General features: G+C 30.5%; 1 protein-coding gene across 3 annotated transcripts in view; it reads right to left on the bottom strand.

Annotated features, from left to right (window-relative positions):
* LOC106457326 (sodium/hydrogen exchanger 7-like) overlaps positions 1-22,192 on the bottom strand; it is a 48,028-nt gene that overhangs the window by 5,518 nt on the left and 20,318 nt on the right. For 2 of the 3 annotated variants that reach the window (XM_022383200.1, XM_013916723.2), the window contains exons 7-17: positions 20,700-20,841; positions 19,032-19,137; positions 16,701-16,789; positions 14,870-14,983; positions 11,813-11,924; positions 11,156-11,309; positions 10,044-10,095; positions 6,497-6,609; positions 6,097-6,205; positions 4,888-4,992; positions 4,275-4,325 (exon numbers count right to left, since the gene is read on the bottom strand). In XM_022383200.1, coding sequence (XP_022238908.1) covers positions 4,275-4,325; positions 4,888-4,992; positions 6,097-6,205; positions 6,497-6,609; positions 10,044-10,095; positions 11,156-11,309; positions 11,813-11,924; positions 14,870-14,983; positions 16,701-16,789; positions 19,032-19,137; positions 20,700-20,841 — 1,147 coding nt within the window. Of the gene's footprint in view, positions 1-4,104; positions 4,166-4,274; positions 4,326-4,887; positions 4,993-6,096; positions 6,206-6,496; positions 6,610-10,043; positions 10,096-11,155; positions 11,310-11,812; positions 11,925-14,869; positions 14,984-16,700; positions 16,790-19,031; positions 19,138-20,699; positions 20,842-22,192 lie in introns of all 3 variants that reach the window. The other variant, XM_022383199.1, reaches the window with a different exon arrangement.

The raw sequence follows: 22,192 nt of genomic DNA, 5'->3' as shown, positions 1-22,192 counted from the left end.
AAATGTGATGTAATATCACACCTGTAACCATTAATGATAATAAAAAAAAATCATTCTGGATAAAAATTAGAGGAATCACAAAATATGAAATCCAACAGCCAGAGCACTTCCAAAAGATAGACTTTCCTTTACCAGGTCTATCTTCCAAAAGTATTCAGATTAAAGGTTTATTATTCTATTACTGTTCTTAGATCTTGCTAGGCATTTTCAATTCACAGAGTGGAAAGTAGTGTTCACTTACAGACTCGTATCCTGAAGATTATGCTGATGTTTTGTAGTACAATGTTGCAGCATTGTATTCTAATATTTATGATGATAATATGAAAATTAATTGAAACTCCAAACTACATTTTTCAATGAATAATGATAAACTTTTCTTATACAGGATTAGTTAACTGGACATGATGAAACATAATTGTTAAATCTTATAAGACCTATATGTGTTTATATGTTATGCTAAAATAAAAATGATCTACATTTCATTGAGGTTAAAAAAAAAGTTTAACAGTGAAAGCAAGGCACAATGAAAATAGAAACAAAAAGTGGAATTAATAGAATGTTCCTTAACTCTTCATCCTGAATAAGATGAGGTGACAATTTTTGTATGTTTATTAATAGGAAAAAAATATGAAACTCAGAAAGAATAATGAAGTTCTAATAATACAAACAGAAGAAATAGTCATGTTACTTTGTAAATATAAGCATAATATAAATATTAGAAGGTTACAAACTGACTGACAAAGCTGTAAACTTCTAGAGCCATATGTACAGAACTATACAAACCAATGAATAAATGTATCAACAGGCCATTATATACAAGTTTACAGTAAAACTTTATATATAAAAAATACTTTGAAATAATTGATCATGTTTATTATCTGGAATTATGAACTGTACCAGTGTTTCAATAAACAAGTTGCACAACATAGCCAAGAGCTCTCTCACTGATACAATAACATGTTTTTCTTTCTTAATTGATTTGCAGTCTTTTCAAACAGTGAATCTAATCCATTAGATCAGTTTATATATGTCACATTTTTAAACTTTCTCTCGTTTTCCTTGTATTCTTCAAACAACTTAAATACAATATTTGCACTTCTGATTTGGGCTTAAAGATAAATTTCATTTTGAGTTTTCTGTTAGGTTGAGTTTTTAAGTCTATAAAATTTCAATTAGTTTCCTGCTTGCAACTTCTGTCTTAATGCCTATTAGGCAAACTTGTAGGTAAATGCCTGGAACAGAATAACTCATTTTAAATTACATTAATAGTTGTTGTCTAGGTGTTCTAGTATTGCCACGTGCAAAAATGATCAGAAAGATTTCTTAGATTTTCTTTTTTTTTAAATAATTAGTTGAAATCATTGTTTGTGTACATTAATAAGTAATTCATGTTCAAAATCAAATAAATGTAACCAGTTGATCACTTATATATTAATCAATGACCATGGTAAGCTTGCTAAACTGCATTCAAATAGTTCCTATTCATTGAATTTCCACCTCAGAAATTTATCAGTCTTTTAAAATTTAAAATTATATGAGTATGCTACCATTCTGAACAAAGCAGTGTGAATAATAATTTTCTATTTAAAAATTTTGCATTAGGCTTTAATGTAAAATCAAAAAAACCTTTTTTCATAACTGGAACAAGAATCCAAGATACATAGTAAAGATAAAAAAAGTTTGGTGTTGACTTGCAACCATTTTTTTTCCCTTTTTAGTTTAAATGCAGATACTAGTTCATCATTATACACTGTGAGTTATCCTTTATTGGCTACTGGTTTTATGAGCCTTGTAAATGTGAATACATATACTGTGATGCCTAACTGGTTCCATGACTAAGTTAATAGATGCTCTTGAAATGTTACAGGTACAAGCAGAAGACAAAAGTTTCTCATCGTATACCTATCCAAATGAAGATTAACCCCTTCCTACCCACTTATTAAAACAATGTAAAAACATTTCAGTATTCACGTTCTAACCCCCAACTTTAACATGGTTGCATTCTAAAATCATGGTTTATGTACATCCTATAAGCAAACAAATATGTTGGTAACATTTGTGTACAGCTGTTGAAACTGACTTTTAAAATGAAAAAAGCTTGTTGTTTACACAAAAAACATGCTAACTGGCAGCTCTGAAATACTGCTACACATTATACAACATTGAATATAATTATAGAGATGTGGAAAAATGGTTATAAAAATGCTAATATTATGATATTATTCCCCCTCTATTGTACAAACAATTGCACAAAGTACAGTCATATGGTTATAGTTTACACTGTGCAACTGTCATCCAACCACTCAAACAGTGCCATACTAGCTTAATGTTTATGGTGTTTAGTAATAATCTCTCAGAAGTAGTGTGGTCAATGCATTCACGGCTCCTATGAGAGAAATGCCTCATGACAAACAGATAGAAATCAGTTTTGGTTGGTGAAGACATATAACAGTTTGAGGCAAAATTTCATGTTCAAGTAGGATCTGTATGGAAACTCTGAAGAGGGTACGTGAAACTACTAAAATTGAGCTCCTGGGAAAGAAATACCTCATGACAAACAGATAGAAATCAGAGCCTAAGCTGAAGAAAAGCTGTCCCATGCGACACTTTGAGGCAAAATTTCATGTTCCAATAGGAACTGTATAGAAACTCTCAAGAGGGTATGTGAAATTAGTAAAATTGATGACAGAAGCAGTAGAGAAAGAAAACCTAAGCTCTTCAAAAGTGACGTTAAGTAACTCAGGGTATGCTCTTTTTGTGGATGTGAAGCTGCTCAAAAGTTATGCTTAAGATAGAAAACCATACCAAAAGATTTAAGTGGGCATCAGACTTGAAACAAAGGGATAAGAAAAGTGGAGAAAGGTGCTTTTATAGATTAATCCAAATTCAAATTGTTTGACAACAATAGTTTTTTTCAATACCAAAGAGAAGAATGGTGTCACAATCAATGTACATATGCAGTAAAGAATGCAAGTGCGAGTTACATCTCAACAAACAGTGTTGTAGATATACAAAAAAACTGATGTCATCCTGACCACTGATGGTTAGAAGCACATTCTTAACCATCATATCATTCTCTCAGGAACAAGACCTATTGAACAGGAATTTATCTTTCAGCAAGACAGTGATCCCATCTGCAGTGATATACAAATAAACTGATGTCACTCTGAATGCTGATGGTTAAAAGTACATTCTTAACCATCATATCATTCTCTCAGGAACAAGACCTATTGAATATGGATTCATTTTCCAGCAAGACAATGATCTCAAGCATGTAGAAAACATGGTGAACCAATACCTGAAAGGAAAAAGAAGCCAATAGAATGCTCACAACCATGGTTTAGCCAATATTAAGGCTGTATGAGCTTATATGGGAAATGAGTGGGTAAGAATACCAACCAAACATTTGGAAGAATATTTCACAATTAAACATTGACAATCTTGTGTATTTTTTGCAATAATGTATTGTAATAATAATAAATTGACCATTTAGTTGCAATTATTCATTGTTTGTAACTCTTGTAATGTGTGTGTTTCCATAATTACTTCCAACACCGTGCATGTGACTGTTAAAATGATTCTGTTAACAAGAAAAATTACATCAACACACACTCAATATTATGAATGCTATACACTAATTATGAAACATATAATTAACTGCTTTTGCAATATTTTATTCATACATCTTCACAAAAATCCTGTAGAATTTGCAATACATCCTTCAAAAGATTTTGAAGAATTTATATCCTCAAAAGACATTTAAAAAATCCATGAATAGAAATTTTTGCATTTTTTGCTTAAACTGCCAAGATTCAATTTTCGTACTTAAAAAAAAAATCTTAAATAGCAGCAGTGCGTGAGTTTAATTAACTTATTTAGTTGTTAAAACACAGAAAATGACAGAAAAATGCATATCTTACATGTAAAAATCAAAGACAAGTAAAAGTGTCTATTAAAAAAAGCTGGTTAAAAATCAATTCAAAAAATATTTATATTCAGTAATCTTATATAATATATCTAAGCTATATGAAAAAATATTTCTTATGTGTTTTGGTGCAAAAAAAGTAATAATGTGTAAAAAGTGCACATTTAAGACCTTCTAACCTTTACAACTTCTTCATATGAAGTTTTGGCTGTCAACACTTTGTGTTTCCACTGATGTGGCCTTTAACCATGAGGAAGTGATATAGCAGTTAGTGTATAAATAGACTAGAAATCAACAAAGTTAGATACTCCAAAAACATTTAGAAATTATTATAAAACTGGAATCTTACTGTTTGGGGAGGCCCATAGGGGGCAGCACCATTTGTTCCTTCAATTTCAAACTAGTTGCAAAAGAAGATATTTTCAAATCATTAACCAGTTGAACAAACATTTAGACATTAGGTTTATTAAGTACATGAAACTAGAAATCTAATAATTATAAAACATTATAATTCTAGTAAACATGTACCTACTTGCATGATGTGTTATCATATTTATGTTTTAAAAATGAGTTAAATGAAAGGTACTATAAATTACAAAGCAGTTTAAAATGAATGATTTAGTGATAATAAACTTCCTTTAAAATATTAAACATGGAATTACAAAAACTGATTAGACTCTCATAATGAAGTTATACAGAGTAATAATTTAGAACTAGCCAAAATTATAAATATATTTCTCCGGGAAAAACTATTTTGATTTAATATTTATTTCCTGAGAAAAAAAATGTTACGAATTTGAAAAAAACTTCTATTCACAAATATGTGTTAATTAGATATATCTAATTAACACATATTAGATATATCTTAAGTTTTGATGCTTAAGAAGGTTTGAACAATTTTGTTTTTACTTGAAAATCTTCATGACACCAAATACATGTTAATAATTAAAGTAATGACTGACCTTGGCAGATGAATTTTGGTGATTCTTCCTTCTGCCTGAAACTTCAATATTATCACCTATACACAAATCTACATCAGAATCTTCAACCGTTTTGTTCATAACATCCTGTAAAACAAAAAACAATCAAGATGTGTAAAGATTTATTTCTCCACCTTTTTTTTACTAACATCATTAAAACTATGATTCTTACAAACATACATAATTCAATTTTTGTATTCAATGCCACTGATCGTTTAAAATCAAAGTTAATACTAACTCAACACAATATGGAAGTTAATCAAAATTACTTTTTTTTTAGTTTATTCTTTTATCACAATGTACTCTAGAACAAAATCTTTGTGAGTAGAACACACAGAGATTATTACAATATGACTGAAAAACATCTTGATGAAGATGTTACACATTGTTGATGACAATAAAAATTTTCATTTTGCTGTAAGCTGTGATAAAATATACCTTAAGAAATATGATTAATACACTATAATTAGCATTACACAAGTTAAAAACAATAACACAGTTTAACTATTTTCTTATGGTGTCATGATCAACCAGTCTTGGTAAAACTAAAATGACAATATTTTCTAAGGTTTATCCACTTTAATTTCTAAGTATTTTTAACCAAAAGTCATCAGCTTCAGATGCAATCTAAAACACTAGGTTAGCTTTAAAATTATCTGACAAAGAGAAGAAGATTCTCAAGTTACTCTGGGGCTACTTCAGCATAAACATTAAAATGAGTTTGAAAATTTCAAAATTAATCATAGTCTACCTATGATAACTACAGTAATATGGATTATGATTATTGTAAAGTAATCAAAATCTACCTTGGGTATTACTGTGTTTGGGCCAGTTTGGTGGTTGGAAGTTAAAACTTGTCTTGGACATTACTGTGGCTTATTATACTAACAACAGATTGACTGAAACTTACTTAGGAGATTGTTCTGTTGAGAACAGTATAGTAACCCCTGGTTAATAACAACTTAGCTTGGGGCACTGCTGTTCTGTGTTGAGTATATTAATAATGTAAGAAATTAACTGTAACTTACCTGGGAGATAGTTCTGTTGAGGACGTATAGTAACTCCTGGCTAATAAGAACTTAGCTTGGGGCACTGCTGTTCTGTGTTGGGTATATTAATAATGTAAGAAATTAACTGTAACTTACCTTATGAATACTGTTTTGTTGTGGACTGTGGTTAATGAAAACTTACATGGGACAACTGCTGTGTTGTGGTTAGTATACGTGCCAAAGGCAGACAGCAAGAAGGTAGAGTTTCTATAAGAGTAGGCTGACTATGTGTCAGAAAAGGTTTCATGTAACTGGATTACTGTTAAGGATATTATAAGTGTTCTCAAGTGAAATAATAAGACAATAACAGACTTTGAACATGTTCTACATGAGTTTCAAGTTAAGAAATAAATTGCATCATTTAGCATTTATTAAACTGTATGAAAACATTGAAGTAGTTGAAAGAGAACTAACATGTTTACAACTTTACCGAAAGTTTGAAGATTATAGATATGTTAAATGTATTTTTCCTAAAGTAACTGTAAAATTCATAATTTGCTAGTTACATTTTCCATTATACAAAACTAGAAAAAAAAGGATACTTCACATCAAAGTTGTACCACTTTCTGACTAACCAGGCCTTTTCATGTGGTGTCCTTATTTCCATTCCTGGTGGTGGACTTCTGAGATCGGTTGGAGTTGATACTTCAGATGTCTGAAAAACAAATAAGCCATAAATATGCAGCTTCTTTAAACTTTTTTGTGAATATCTAACAAAAATTACTGTTAAAAATATCTTCCCCAAAACACTGTAGCAAATCCTTACACGTGAGAATAGATATAACTGAAACTAGCTTAATTACCTTGTTGGCTATCTGTAATATTCAAATACAATTTCAAAATGTTTATTAAAAGTTCAGTTAAAATTATTTAAAAAGTATATTTCTTATTGGTTCTTAAAATTCAGTTTTCGATATGTCTTATGTAAAAAAAGCACTTCACAATACAACCAAAAATGATATAAAACAGAATAATACATCAGGTAATATTCGATAAAAGTTAGTGTAAGTATTATGAGAGGTTGCTAGGTCACCTTTACATTCAGTCCAATGATTTTTGTACAGGCAGTATTTTACAAACAGACAAAATTCACATCCTTACCATAATGACTGAATTAACAATGATTTAATTATAGAGATTATTTGAGTCTTAATTTAAATCTCTTAAATATGACTAAAAAGCCACAAATTTTAACTAACATAGATAATTTTAGTAGATGACCTAAAAATGAACCTACTTGATATTTTGCTGAAGTTCTTTCAGTTTTGCCTTTAGCTAGATAACTACAACTTACCTACACCTTATGGAGAGTTGTATTGGTTTCTTTATGAAATTGCTTATCATGTGAACAAAGTGTACAGAAAACAACGCCTTGCAGACTCAGTGACAGCCATATAAAACTTATGAGGCAGTAATCAAACTCAAGTTCAGTTAGAATGAGTCACAAATAGCAACTGAGGGATAATAATTACAAATTACTAGAGAAGCCCATTTTGAACATTAAGTTCGCATCTACTGCAAGGGTATTAGGCCAAGTAAAATAATTGTATTGGTAGTACTGGTTTCACGATTTACATATCCAACATCAACTAATGGTAGATGGTGTATTAAGTTTGTTTATTAGATTTTGAACAAAGTAACAAGAGGCCTATCTGTGTTAGCAAAATGTAATTTTGAAGTTATAGGCTAAAGAAAAGTCTGTTTTGTTTGTAGTTAAGTTAGACAATGGGCTATTTGTGCTGTGCCCACCACAGGTATCGAAACTTGGTTTCCAGCATTACAAGTCTGCAGACTTACCGCTGGGGCACTAAAGAAAAAGGCAGCTAGTTAACACCACCTTTTGATCTATTCTTGCAGACCAAATAGTGGGATTTGACTCTTATAACAAACCCAGAGTTCAAAGGTATAGAGTGATTTTTTTTGTCATTAATGGTAAATGAGCATGAAAGTTCATCAATTTCTTCTTTCTCTGTTTTTTATGAAATTATTTACCAAAACTTACATTTTCTATTAGTAAATTCTATACTGACCAATTTTGAAACTCAACAGCTATCTATATTAATATTAAGTGCTGCTTTCTTGCTATATCCAATTTTTCAGCTTAAAATTTTAAAAAATCACATAGGTGTCCAAATTCCCCTTTCAGTTCACTGTTAAAACCCTGAATAGGTTCTTAAGACATTAAGAAGACTAACCAATTAACATTATTTATTACCAAAAATTTAACTTTGCTCAGAATCATGATTCTTTTAATTAAAAAAACAGTAAGAATCTAACTTCATTCACTGTAGTTATATTGTACTGTGTTTAGCTCCTTAAAGGAAACACGTCTTTCATGCAATTTTTCTTAACATTCATTGCAATAAGAACCTTATGGGTTTCCTCCTTTGTCATTATCTTATTTATTTTATGAAACAAAAACTTAAATGCAAAAACAATTGTTTGTGCCACATGTAAGCCAGTTATCACATCATGTAAACACATTCTCTTCAATTTTTTTCCCCTGACTTATCAGAGAAAATTCTAGATTTTCCAGAGCATCACAACACACTGACATTTCAACTTTTTTCTATAATTTACTCTCATAACTACCACAGTTTCAGCTTGCAATCTGGTTATAAAAACAGTAATGAAAACTTTGGAACATACCTACTTCAAACTACAACACTACAGGAAAAGTTTGTTTGTTTCTTAATTGTTAAGCACAAAGCTACACAATGAGATATCTGTGCTGTACCCACCACGAGTATTGAAACTCAATTCTTTAGCATCATAAGCCTTCAGTCTTACTGATAACCCAGTACAGAAAAATATCTTCAAACAAAAATATTGAAACGTGACGGTAATACAGCAGCAATAAATGTTTCATTTTTATTTACAAAAGAATGTCTTTGCTAACCTATCATCAAATATAATGAATTAGATAATTACCACTAGATAAAATAACATAGAAAAAAATTTATATATATACAAATAAAATATAGCAATAACTGGCATAGCTAAGTAATACAGTTTGCATGTGCACATAGCTTCTGAGATAAAAAAAAAGAAGGGATCCACAATCTTCCTTGACTTTTCCTTTTCATAAAATGCCCTGGATTTTCCAGGTTTGTGACAACCCTGCATATACTTACAAAAAACTAAATATTATTTCTATTTATTTCATTACAGCCATCTTGCACAGAAAACCCACAATATATTAGTTCACTTTTTATGTTGCTCTCTAGTCTAGTAATTTACTTTCAAATGGAAGTTTTTTGAGTAACATTACATAAAAAACAAATATACTGATAAAGTATTGATACTAAATAACTTATCTCTGTAACTGATTTATTATTTTTTTAGTTCCTACCATGTTAAGTTACATAAATAACACCCACATAGTGCTTAAAAGCAACACAGAATGTTAATAATAAAAAAAAAAAAACTACAAACAGAAAAATCTTCAGAATGGAGCACATGACTGAATTACCAACTAAACAAACTAATGAAATTTATCAGTGGTTAGAAATTAATCTACTTTTAAAGGATCAGAACATAGGTTTTGAGAAAAGAATTCCAATTATATTACTCCCATATTAGTTGGATATTAATGTTCCTTACATGTATAACAGATAATCTAAAACAAAATTAAGTGTACAGAGTGATACTAGACGTAGCCATTAGTCTTTCACTACATGAGTACAAAAATCCTACATTTTGGAATTTTAACAATGTTTTAGCTTGCAAGATTTTAGGCTTATGTAGGGAAAATATGTAGAATTATTTTATCACTTATTACAATTCCAAATGAACTGATTACTACATTTGAAGGTTTAAGCTAAAAACAAGTATTAATAAAAAGTGTAATCTTCTTACACTGATAAATTACACTTTCATAATGTTTTCACTCTGATAATGGAATAAAAATTCTGATATAAACAAGAAATTTGAACACATCACAGTGTCATGCATCACATTTCCACAAGGTAAAAAACGGTGTTTTGTTACTTAATTACAAAATATTAAATACAATATATTACAAAATACTAAAATTTAATATTAGAACTGAAATTGCCTACTTTTTTTTATCTAAGAATAGTTACTTACTTGTTTAATGCTACTGAAAGGATGCAATTCTTGTTCTTCTTCTACTCCAACCCTTATATGAAAAAATCAGGCATTTAGAAACACAGCACATGTTAAAGTTCTCATATTTAAATCAAGCCACAGCAAGAAACGTTTGAATCAGAAGTTGCAAGAACAACTATTTTGGCTATTATAAATGCTGCAATATTTTATTGTATGCAGTAAATTATGTGCAGTAATTACACATAAGCTTTTATATATACAAATAAACATCAATGTGTGTGTGTGTATCTGTTCCTTATATGTTTCCACACTTCTTGATCAATCAGCACCAAACTTGACACAGTGATACAGGATGACATGAAGAAAGTCAAGTAGATTTACCATATGTTATTGTTGAGCAGCTCTTAGCATGACTGAAATGCTCAACAATTAGTTTTCGCATTGGGCAGTATAAGTAACTCAGAGCTTTGGCTCTGAGTGAAACCAAGACTGCAACAAAATTAACCTTTTTAAAGTCCATGAAATAATTTAAATTGATAGATTAACTTAAAACTTTTCCCATCACCAGGGACGGGTACTTCTGCTTGTAATGTAATAAGACAAGAAATGTTCCGGAAAAATACATGTCCTTAAAATCTCCATTGCCATATTTAGTTCAAACTGAAAAACTTTTTTAAAATCAACCTATGTTTTGATTTTTTTAACTTTTAAGAATTGTATTCACTTGCCACTAGACAAGGAGTAAAAGAAATAAAAGATTATTTCACTATTAACACATTTTTAATGTATCAATCCTAAAGTGCAAACATTATGTTTAACACATTATTCACTACTATTTACTAGAAAATATATAACATTTTTGTTCACTTTTTTTTTTTAATTTAACCTACTTTTGTATCCAGATTTTGAATAAAGATGCTTATTTGTTTACTCACTAAACAAATTTTAGAGATATTTTATACCATTATTTTAAAGTTTACCATTGTTCATTGTCATCTCAGTATTTAATATATTTCATAACTGACAATAATTTAAAACTGACAATACCTTAAAAAATAATTTGTCTGTGTGTATATATATCTAAAGTTAAAAGACACCAATACTTGAAATTCATTAGATCAAGTACTTACGGAATGCCTAGCCAGCTCAAAAGTTGAGTTGTTCCACCTCCACAAATTATCACAGTTACTGTAGAAATTAAGGAAGTTGTAGTTAACATCAGGTGACGAGATTCTGACATGGTGTTTCTGATGGCAAGGGCAAAAGCCATGGCTCCTCTCAGGCCTGCATGTTTCATGAGTAAAAAATAATAATTATAATTAATATGCAATATTCAACTTAAAAAAAGTTGAAAAACTTGAAAAAAAAATATAGAAAAAATACCCAAAAATTATTTTCTGATTCACTATTCAGTGGAATAAATTCAATATCCTGTTATGATGTATTAACTAGTTTAATCAATACTTTATTACAGAGTTCACAATACACATAGTAACATCGTTTGTAGAATAAAAGTGATAATTATGTTAACCTGCCCTTAGCAAAATAAAACATCTGGTATTAGACTAATGTAAAAGAAATGCACTTTTCATCAATACAAGTATTGTAAACAGTAAACTACCAAATTAAATAAAAGATATAAAAAATTGCTTAACATTTTTTTTCTCCTTTATATCCTCACATGGGCCTGATATAAACTACATGTCAACATATCTTTGGGAAACCTGTTAACAAAACTTTACACTCAGACTTATTTCTGAGCTAACATATAACACAAAAATACATACCTGAAAAAAACAGCATATGTTGAAATTTGCAAGGAATTTTATTGTTTCTACCCAAGTTCAAAAGGAATGACAAGGGATAGATATTCACAGCTCGTCCAATTACAATGGCAAGCTGATAGATGTTAAGGTCTACAGCTTATCTCTATATTTACATACATATAAAACAGAAAAATATGATTTCTTAGTTGTTGTTGTTGTTGTTTTAAACTTCAAACTGATTTACTAATGACACAATTGATTTTAAAGTTCATTTTATACAAAATATAATTACAGATATCCAGTATGTAAAATGTATATGTAAATTGAGATGTCATTAAAAAGATAACTACCACTTCATCTGTAGCCATTTAAATTTTATTAGGCTGTATTTGTTTTTAAATATACTGTCTACATGTGCTCATTTAACTGATTTAGTGATTCCTTTGTATACAGTTTATTCAAACATGTTTTATTTTATAGAGAAATTGTTTGGTAAGGTTAAAATGAAATCAGTATGTACAGGATATTCATAGTAATAATAAAAAAAAGTTTCTATAACACTTTCATATCCAGTATGCTTCTAAAAGATCATTTGAATAATCATGATTTGATTTTATTCCTATATATTAGTTCTTTTTTAGCATATCAATTACAATGAAAGAGAATCTGATAGTTCATACATATATAAATATGCACATAAAAAACAAAAAATTGGTGTGGAGTTTTGATTTTATGTCTATTGAATTTTTCATATACATTAAACGTTCATTTAGTATCTTTACATATACTGAAATATAATTTTAGTCTATTGTAAACTGAAGTGCCAGCAGACTCAACACAACTAAAATTTTTTAAAAAGCTAATAAAAACTTAGAGCAAGCATAAAATGCCAACATATGTATACTTTTTAGTTCCTTAAGTACGTATTTCAGTAACAAAGCATTTTCTAAGCTCTGTTAACTTACCCACACAAATTAAGTAAGCCATGAGCACTGACTGAAACAACAAATTACACAATGGAAAATAAATTTTAAGTTAATGGATTTTTTCAAAATACATTTTGTTAAAACTAAGTTTATCAGTTCAAAGCAATACAAATCTCTTAATATTTCCTTCTATACGTATAGAAACATAAGACACACATTAGAATCAAATACATAAATCTTTGTAAATTGTCTAAAATGCCAACATTTACAAGATATGTGAGAAAATGATACTGAGAATGCTGGGAGAATGATATTAAAGACGGGTTTGTGGATTATTTCTTCCCCATATCTGAGAATTATTAATGTTTCAACAGAAAAGCTAATGTTATTTTATTTCTGTTTTTTATTCTTATATACTTTTAAAAACAGACTTCTTCAAGCTTGACACAAACAAACACAGAAATTGTACACCAGTTATCAATGCAAAGAGTGTTATAAAGGCCATTTATCTATCATAATCCTTAAAATTTTAGATCGTGTGTAAGATAGAATACTATCAAAATAAAGTATTTTAAAACATAAAATAATAATAAAGATGGTGAAATTAAATATATGACACAATTTTTTGTCATGGCCAGGTTGGTACAGATGAAGAGACCATCAGCACAATTCAGGAAGTTGAATGCATGAAATTACAAAAACACATAATTTGTATACATTACAAGATCAGCAGCCAGTGATTTGTAGATGGTGACATCTGTGCAAGAAACAAAAATATAGAAGAATTGTCATTTATGTTAACCATAAAGAAAATGAATGCTGTATAACACATTAAAAAATAATGCATTTCTTGGATTTGTTACTTGTGCACAGGTAAGTGTGTGATAGTGTTCTTTGAAAGAGTATGAAATATCTTCAATATATTTACACAAGTAACTGACCATCTTAAGAAAAGCAAGTGTTTATCTAGAAAGTGAAACTGTATTAATGTTATTATCTTAGTCTGTTGTTTACACTGTTACATGAGAAACCTCTGTTTAATAAAATCCAGGCAATTAAATGGCTTTCTGTTTTACAATCAACAGCCAGTCAGAGGTACAATTATAAGATGGAAGGCTAATCTATTCAAGTTAACTTGTCAGCATCTATTTCTTACAGCTTTAGGTGGTGGATAATGAAACTGAAAACAAAGATTAAAATTTGTTTTTATTTTAATGCAAAGCGGCACAGTGTCACCACAGGAATCATATCCAATTTGAACATTATACAAGTTCTCACTGAGTCACTGGGGGCTAAGTAAATACAGCATGAAATGATATGGTCTACAGATCTGCATACAAAACTGCCTAATCAAATAGACCATAAATGTAAAGAAAGTCCAGAAAAGATGCAGACAAGGATAATAACTCACTCATCTTCAGTTTAAATAATAAGCAAGTGAACATATAAAGTTCCTTAAGTTGGGTTGGTTGTTCTACAAACTAACATGGCTATGAAATTACGTGTAACTAGTGTAAGTACTATAAGACAAGAAAAATCTTGTAAGACAAAGTGAAGAACACAATGAAATAACAAACTGATAGTGTTATAAAATTATGTAACCTAGTGTAAATGTCATCTTTTCTTCTGTAATTATTTATATTTTTGGCATATTTCTGTACCATCTTACCTTAAAATATGAATAAAAGGTGACAGAAAATCATCACCACCATTCTAGATTGAGAACACTACCTACCATTCACTGGTAAGTGTTGAACACATTAAAATAACTTGTCATTGATTGCTATGGGTATAAAAATTAAAATTAAATGGTTTATTTGTTTTCATGTCATAATTTCTTTAAAAAAATATGTGATTTCTAGTTGCTTTGCAATATAAGTTTAAATTTAGTGTCACTGCTAAGCTTGAAGTTTTGTTTATAATTGAAAGCCAGATTATTCAAATTTTAAGAAATACTAAAATATTTTCATTAATTTTCTTTTTCAACAGGCAATTCTAAATTTCTAAAGACTTCAATTCGATGCTGATAAACTCAAGATATCAACACACATATATGGTATCACAAACTTTATGTGATTTAAGAAAATACTACATTCAGTGTAGAAAAAAACGATTTATCTATAAATGCTATAGTATACCCATGAAAGGATACAAAAGACACAAGAATAAATCCCACATCCCAGCGATGTTTCTGATAAGTGAACATTGACACTCCAATGTAGGTAAATATAAAACTTTCAGCAATAAAGTTCAGTAGTTCAAAAAACTAGAAAAAAAAACAATTAAACAGATATAAATACATGTCTCTATGGGAAGCACATATAAAATATAAGAACTTTTTGAAAGTGGACTGAAAATGCTCATGAGTAAATTTAGTTCATAGGTATAAACATGGAGCTAAATTGGTACACATTAATAAGATGTTACCCATGTCATTGTGAATTTCTATAAACGAGGTAAACTTTATTTTTAAATATATTTATTATGATAAAATTTATAAACTGAAGCTATATATATATCTCCTTACAGAAAACCTTATTACTTAAAGAGTAGAAAATTACTAAAGTAACATACATGGTAATTTATATTAGTTTCAGTTTTTCTATTTTATATACCTATTAGTCTATGGCACCATTCACAAGGACCTACAGTCCCAATAAATGTAATTTATAATTTCTGCTTACTTTGGTATTTATATTTTCTTTCAAGTCAGTTAATACATGTAGGCACTTCAAGCGAGATGATATTTTGTTTGTTCTTGTCTTGTAGGATTTTATACATTGAGACTATCTGATCTAGCCACCACTGCTTTTGAAGTGACAGACTAAAGGAAAGTCAGACAGTCAAAATCACCCATCAACAATTCTTGGGATATTTGTATCAAACCCATTAGTGGGATCTGGCCAACACAATCATAATGCACTCAGAGCCTCCAAAGACAGAATGTGATTTTTATTTGTTTTTGAGGGGGGGAGTAAAGGACATGAACCCTTGAATCTCAGCTCCACAATCCTGAATGTTAATGACTGGGCAATGCTCAGCCTAAAATGATATGTTGAACAAACAATGCCAATATACCATCTCACTAAGAATTTAGTTTTATGGCAAATCAGCATGCAGTAGGGCATATTTATGTTGAGTGGACGTCAAATAATACTTACATGCATATACATGTAGTGATAAATAAAAAAAATGTGACAAGAATTCAACTTGAAGGAAATAAAATTATTATATGCAAGGTTATTGAACTTAACTGATATTCTATACATACCTTTAAGCTTAGCATAGCCAAAATAGATTCTATTTTATCCTGAGCAGCTGCCGCATGCAACCATACTTTATAATGAATTGTGAATTTTTCTCTTTCTCACTAAAACATGCAACTTCATTGAAGAAAAGAAATAATTTATGATTGATTTACATAACATTTTTTGGCTTTACTTTATCATAAAGCATTAAATCTTTTATTTTGTTATTTCAGTATGCTATGATCAGAGAAAGGTTATAGAGATGAGCTCAGCTCAGCCTTCTCCAACTTCCCTAATACTCAGTTTTAGAATCTTCCTAATGTTTTTTACTGTAAATTTAGTTATACAAATAAAGTGAAAATTAGTCACCCAACCAATCAGTCGGGGAATATAGCTACTAATCAATAAAATTTAAGAAGTCTCAAAATTATAATTAAAATTGTAAATCTCAAAATAATTCAAACTAAGATTTTTGAATGGAGGTCAATGGTAAAAATATAATTATATTTGCAAGCATAAAATAAGCTATTAATCAAATAATATACAATAGCTTGTAAGTAACATTTCTTATTAGAAATTCATACTGTCCCACCACTGTGTATACTTTTATGTTATTTATTACATAGAAATGTCATAACATTCACAAGTTTTCTGTAAACACCAAAGCATTCAAACATAAAGTGTACAACTAGTGTTTTATCCAGCTTCAAATGTTATTCAGTTAAACAAGTTTACCTGTTTAGTTCGAACCCTTGATTCATCAGATAAGTTGTTAAAGGTGTAATGAGCTTGACAGATACCACAGAATAGAACAGCAACTATACCTGCATAAAACAGTCACACTGAAAATTAAGTCTCCATTCAACAAGTTAGCATTTTCCTACACTGAAAATGCATTTCTGATAAATATTTACCTTTTCTTGACCAGCACTGCCCTCTATTGGCACAAATTTTCAATACATATCACTAGCCTTCCACCTCCTGCGTCCGCATATCCACATGCAAATGATCATGCAGCAGCTCTCTACCAATAGGAGCGTGACACCACTTATATCGTAAACATCACCCTCTTCATGTCTGCACTCATTAATCACTTCGAGATTGGTCAGAAGACCTACACCATATATCATCAGAAGTGGGCAAGCTGGAGGGAAATGTGAGCGGAGGTAAGTACCTATCGGAAAAACATTTTCAGTGTGGGAAAATGCTAACTTCTGATACGATTTAACTAGTGGAGAGCTGATAAGAAAAAACAAAGATCTCCCTTTCGGAAGTGCCCAAAAAGAGACCAGAAGGTATGGAACCAAAAGAGAAAATACAATACCTCAGCGAGAGACTGTGCCACTTCTGATCCAGGTATACTCTCCACTCTTTTATGATAGTGTCGCGAACATAAAAAGCAGAAAAACATGAAGGAATTCCAGAATAAGTCTGAACGATGAATGGGACTCCTGGGTGTTGAGTGGCTAGGGCTCAACAACTCGTAGTGATAGTTGACCTCATCCAACACCTCGAAATGGTAAATAGTAGGAAAGATGAGCTTCAATACCAAAATCCATGACCACTTGCGTACATTTCAACACAACCAATGACAGATTTGCCAGGAACTGACATCCAGCAGGTGGTAGAAAGGCAGAAATCTCCTGTCCAAAATCTGATGGCAATGGGTATGGTACTTCCAGTCTGAAGTACGTGGAGGATATCTGGCCATACCCAAGTGGTAAAACATCTGCTGCATCCAGCTACAACGAACACCAGGTCTACTGGAAACTGACACCACAAACCTGGGGTGCATCTCCAATCCAAAACCTGGTGGCAGTGGGCATTTGTCATCCATTCCGCACTATGAGGAGGGATACTGGCCAGCACACGTGAGGACTTACATAGCTCCAACCAACACTAGACTCACCGGGAATGTACATTTAGAGGATGGTAGGGAGGAGGAATATTTCAGCCTGAGGGGCAAGCTGCAACCTGGTGACATCTGGTACATCAGGTCCAAGATAGGAATGGCATCACACCATCTACATATAATACTAATCACGACCAGGCCATCTCCAACCGAAACCAAACCCACTGGGAATGTACATCCACAGGATGGTAGAAAGGAGGAATGCCATGATAGGAAAAACCAATTGGTCAGATATATAGACAGGAATATGGTGTAGTGTTACAAACAAAACCTGGTGACATCTGGAATTGTACATCGGGTTTGCGGTACGAAGCGCAATACTCCAGCAACACCTGCAGAATGCCACCACCTTACTTTCAACTGACTGGTATGATTCGTAACTCAGAAGGACAGGTCTCCATGGTCCACCACCCCAGTGACTAGGAACTGATAAGGACTCTCATACTCCACTTGAAGAAAAGGGGGAAAAATGTGTTGGAGAGTCTGGAGGACTGCATCACAGGATATAATGAAAAGCAGAGCTACCGTGTCGATAAAGTCGATCAACCAAAACCTGATAGCATCTGTAATTTTACATCAGGTCCACAGTAGGAAGTCTCAATGATGTTGAGCATCACAGTTGGGCAGTAATATCTGTCTGATTTACTCATGTTAATGAGTGTATAGTCTGGGATGAACATATTTATAATGCAAAAAATCACTAGAGAGAGCTGCTGCATGATCACTTGCATGTGGAGATGCAGAAGTGAAAGGCTAGTGATGTGCATTGAAAATTGCACCAATAGAAGGCATTGCTGGTCAAGAAAAGCTATTTTGTGATTCTCCTCTGGAGGTAAGATATCATATTGGAAACCACTTTAAAGAACCTAATGTAAAAATGGTTTAAATAAACACACAAATTAATTCTTAGGCCTCTAATATTAATCATATAATTTGTAAAAAATAGGCAGAAATTTTAAATAACTTACCTCAGATATAATTGTATACATAGAGTGCTATTAAATTTTTTTGTTGTGAAATTTATCAACTGTTTTATCCTTGTGAAAAGACCATTTAATGATCTTTAAATCAGCCTGGAACTGGCAATGGTTGTACTTGTCCGAAACAATAAAAATGATAAAATTAATATACAATGTAGATTATATTAAATTTACCACTTAAGTCAGCAGATTCTGCCATCAGGAAAGTGCTGTAAGACATCAGCACAAACAACGATGATTCTAGCAAAGAGAATTCACAAAGACGAGTAAATTTTGTCAGCTGAAGAAAAGTCAAGATCAATAAGCTACAACAACATTAGAAAAGTTTTACATTAATAAAAATTATATTACTGTCTGAAAATGAAACGTGCAGGTTTGTCTGTTTGATTTAGCCTCACGTTCCTGGTTTTACCAGCATCACAAGATACCACTATATATGCTTTGAAAATTGTATAAGTTTTTAGAAAATCTTGCAAGTGTATCAACATAAAGGCCTTGTAGCTTATTAAGAATAACTTAAAACTTAGATAAAAAGGATTTTTTAAATTTGTTAAAGCTAACTGGATTCCATTAGGTAACATGTTGGGTTAAACTATAACCACAACTAATTCCAGATTTAGAATATTTACAGCAATTATATAAAATATTAAAGTTGGGGTAGAAAAAAGTTAAAGTAATTAAACATTGTTGAAAGTTAAACTTTGCAACTGGTACTTGCCAAGGTGAACCATAAAATTTCATGTGATTTGATTTGTGGTATAATTTTATACAATGCTATATTTCTAAGATAAATGATACCAAATCCCCGTTGACATTACTGAGGTTACTATTTGAAATGGGTCTGGATGGAGTAATGTAATTAGCTATGTTGGTTTAATATCAATCGGCAATACTATCAATGCAGTCTTAAAATTGGCAATAGCATTTTTTCCTTTAGATGTAAAAAATCTCCAAAAGTATCTGGATCTTACATAAATTAAGCAAAGGTTTTGTATATATACTTCATTGAAAATAAATTTTAGAATGTTTGTTTGTTTCTTTGAATTTTGTGCAAATCTACACAAGGGCTATCTGTGCCAGCTGTCCCTAATTTAGCAGTGTAAGACTAGAGGGAAGGCAGCTAGTCATCACCACCCACTGGCAACTCTTGGGCTACTCTTTTACCAAGAAATAGTGGGATTGACCATCACATTATAATGCCCCCACAGCTGAAAGGGTGAGCATATTTGGTGGAATGGGGATTCAAACCCACGACCCTCAGATAGCGAGTTGAGCGCCCTAACCACCTGGCCATGCCGGACCTTCTCAGAATGATTTTGAAGTAATATAGTCTAGGATAACAACAACATCGACAAACAAGTAACTAAATTCTACATAATGCACATTTTGGTAAATTTCTATTTATGGAAACCTGAAACAGGTTTATTTAATATAATATTAAGCACAGCAAAAGGTATTAAGAAACAATTATCAGTAAAATAATAAAGAATCTGCAACTAATATTTTCTTTTTACAAAATTAGTTGGATTTCTTCAAATAAATTAGTAACACACCAGTGAAGTATTTAAAATTATTACATTACAATTCAACTCCATCAAAACATTATTTATCAAAGCTACTTATATTTATACATAACTATGTTCATATATACATATATATTTTTTAAACAAACTTGTAGTCTTAGGCCATCTGGGTATCATTTTGTGCAAAAAGAAAATTAATTTAAAAAAAGATTTATACATTTCTAAGGTTGTTTTTACCCAATAACTTACCTTCAGCAAAATATATTACCAATTTGTTTAAAGTATCATGATTGTCATGAAAAATACTATAAAAGGATACCAGTGCTGTACAGCAACCTGTTACAGAACCGATCAAAAAGGAGCACAGAAAAATGTATGCAAAGTTTCCAAGTGACTTAAATGCAGCACCAACTTCAAAACCTGACTCAGTATGGTAGTGTTCTTCATAATTGTTGATAGCTCTGAAAATGAATAATAAAAGAATATACAAAAAATCATAGGTGAAATAAATACATTGTGATAACCTTAGTTTGATAAATGGTAATTGGATAATTGCAAAGTGCAACATTTCAAATGGTAAATTTGAAAAGAACAGAATGATAAAGTGTTTTGTAGTTAGAATATCTGGAGATCAAAATGTGATCTAGGATATTGCATATAAATTTCCCTTGTAATGTTTATCATATTTTACAAATGTGGTTTTCTCATATTTCAGTTTTAGGTTATGTTCATATTTTTATGTATGATATGATACATAGTTTAGGTATGTTTGTTTTGGTTATCTGTTTTAATAATTGTGTGAAATAATTTGTCTTTTTTAATTTTTTCAATCAACACTTTCAATTCAGAAATCAAATTTATAATAATTTCTTTACCTCTTGTCATAGTTTTCATGCTATAACTTTTAAATTAGTATGCGAATGTTACAGAAATTTGACAGATTATCAGTAAACATTACAATTATCAAATTTTTTTTATTAAGTCTTAAGGTTTGTAAAGCAATGTTTTTCTTGTGTCTTTTTTTTTTTGCATGTTGCCTATGTAACATGCAAAGTAATTTTCATCTTAAGATTAAAAATATTTTTATGCATCAGAAAATTTCAAATTTCATATGCGAAATCTTTATAATGTCCAGATACTTATCAAACGTTTCTTACAAAACAAAATGTATATTTTATCTGTTATTTTCAGTAATAAATATCTGTATGGGTTCAGTAGATTTGATCGATTTTGTAACCACCAAATCAAATTAGGAAATAAATATAAGTTATGCCTCTTTCATTCTAGAATGCACACAAATTATAACACAAAAACATAAATGTTTAGACTAAATAGCTTAAATATCACAACATTATACATTTATGTATGTTTATTATTTTTATTATATTGACCTTTCATCCATGTCTGGCTAACAATACAGCAGTTACAATTGCATGGCTCACATGCACTAATGTTACTGTATCCAATAACAGAAAACTGACCTTTGGTCCGTGCAAATTAACTTGTCTTGGCTGTGTTTTAGTAGACTAGTATTTTGTAAAATACAGTCACATTTCAATTATTATACATTATATATGTATATAGATTATTGCTATTTAGAAATAAGTTCTTAAACTTATTTTTCTTAAAACATAGAACAGTAAATAAAGAAGTAAAGCAAACAATTATCTCTTCTTGTTATGACCTTGTTAATTTATTCAGGTTTTGTATACACATTTGAATAACAAAAAAAATCACATATTACTCCACCAATACAACAGAATTCCACAACAATTTATTAAGCTCAGTAACTAAGATGTATTTTAGTCTAAG

Source organism: Limulus polyphemus, unplaced genomic scaffold, assembly GCF_000517525.1.
Source record: "Limulus polyphemus unplaced genomic scaffold, Limulus_polyphemus-2.1.2 Scaffold317, whole genome shotgun sequence".
NCBI lineage: Eukaryota > Metazoa > Arthropoda > Merostomata > Xiphosura > Limulidae > Limulus > Limulus polyphemus.
This window is presented reverse-complemented; position numbering and strand designations above follow the sequence as displayed.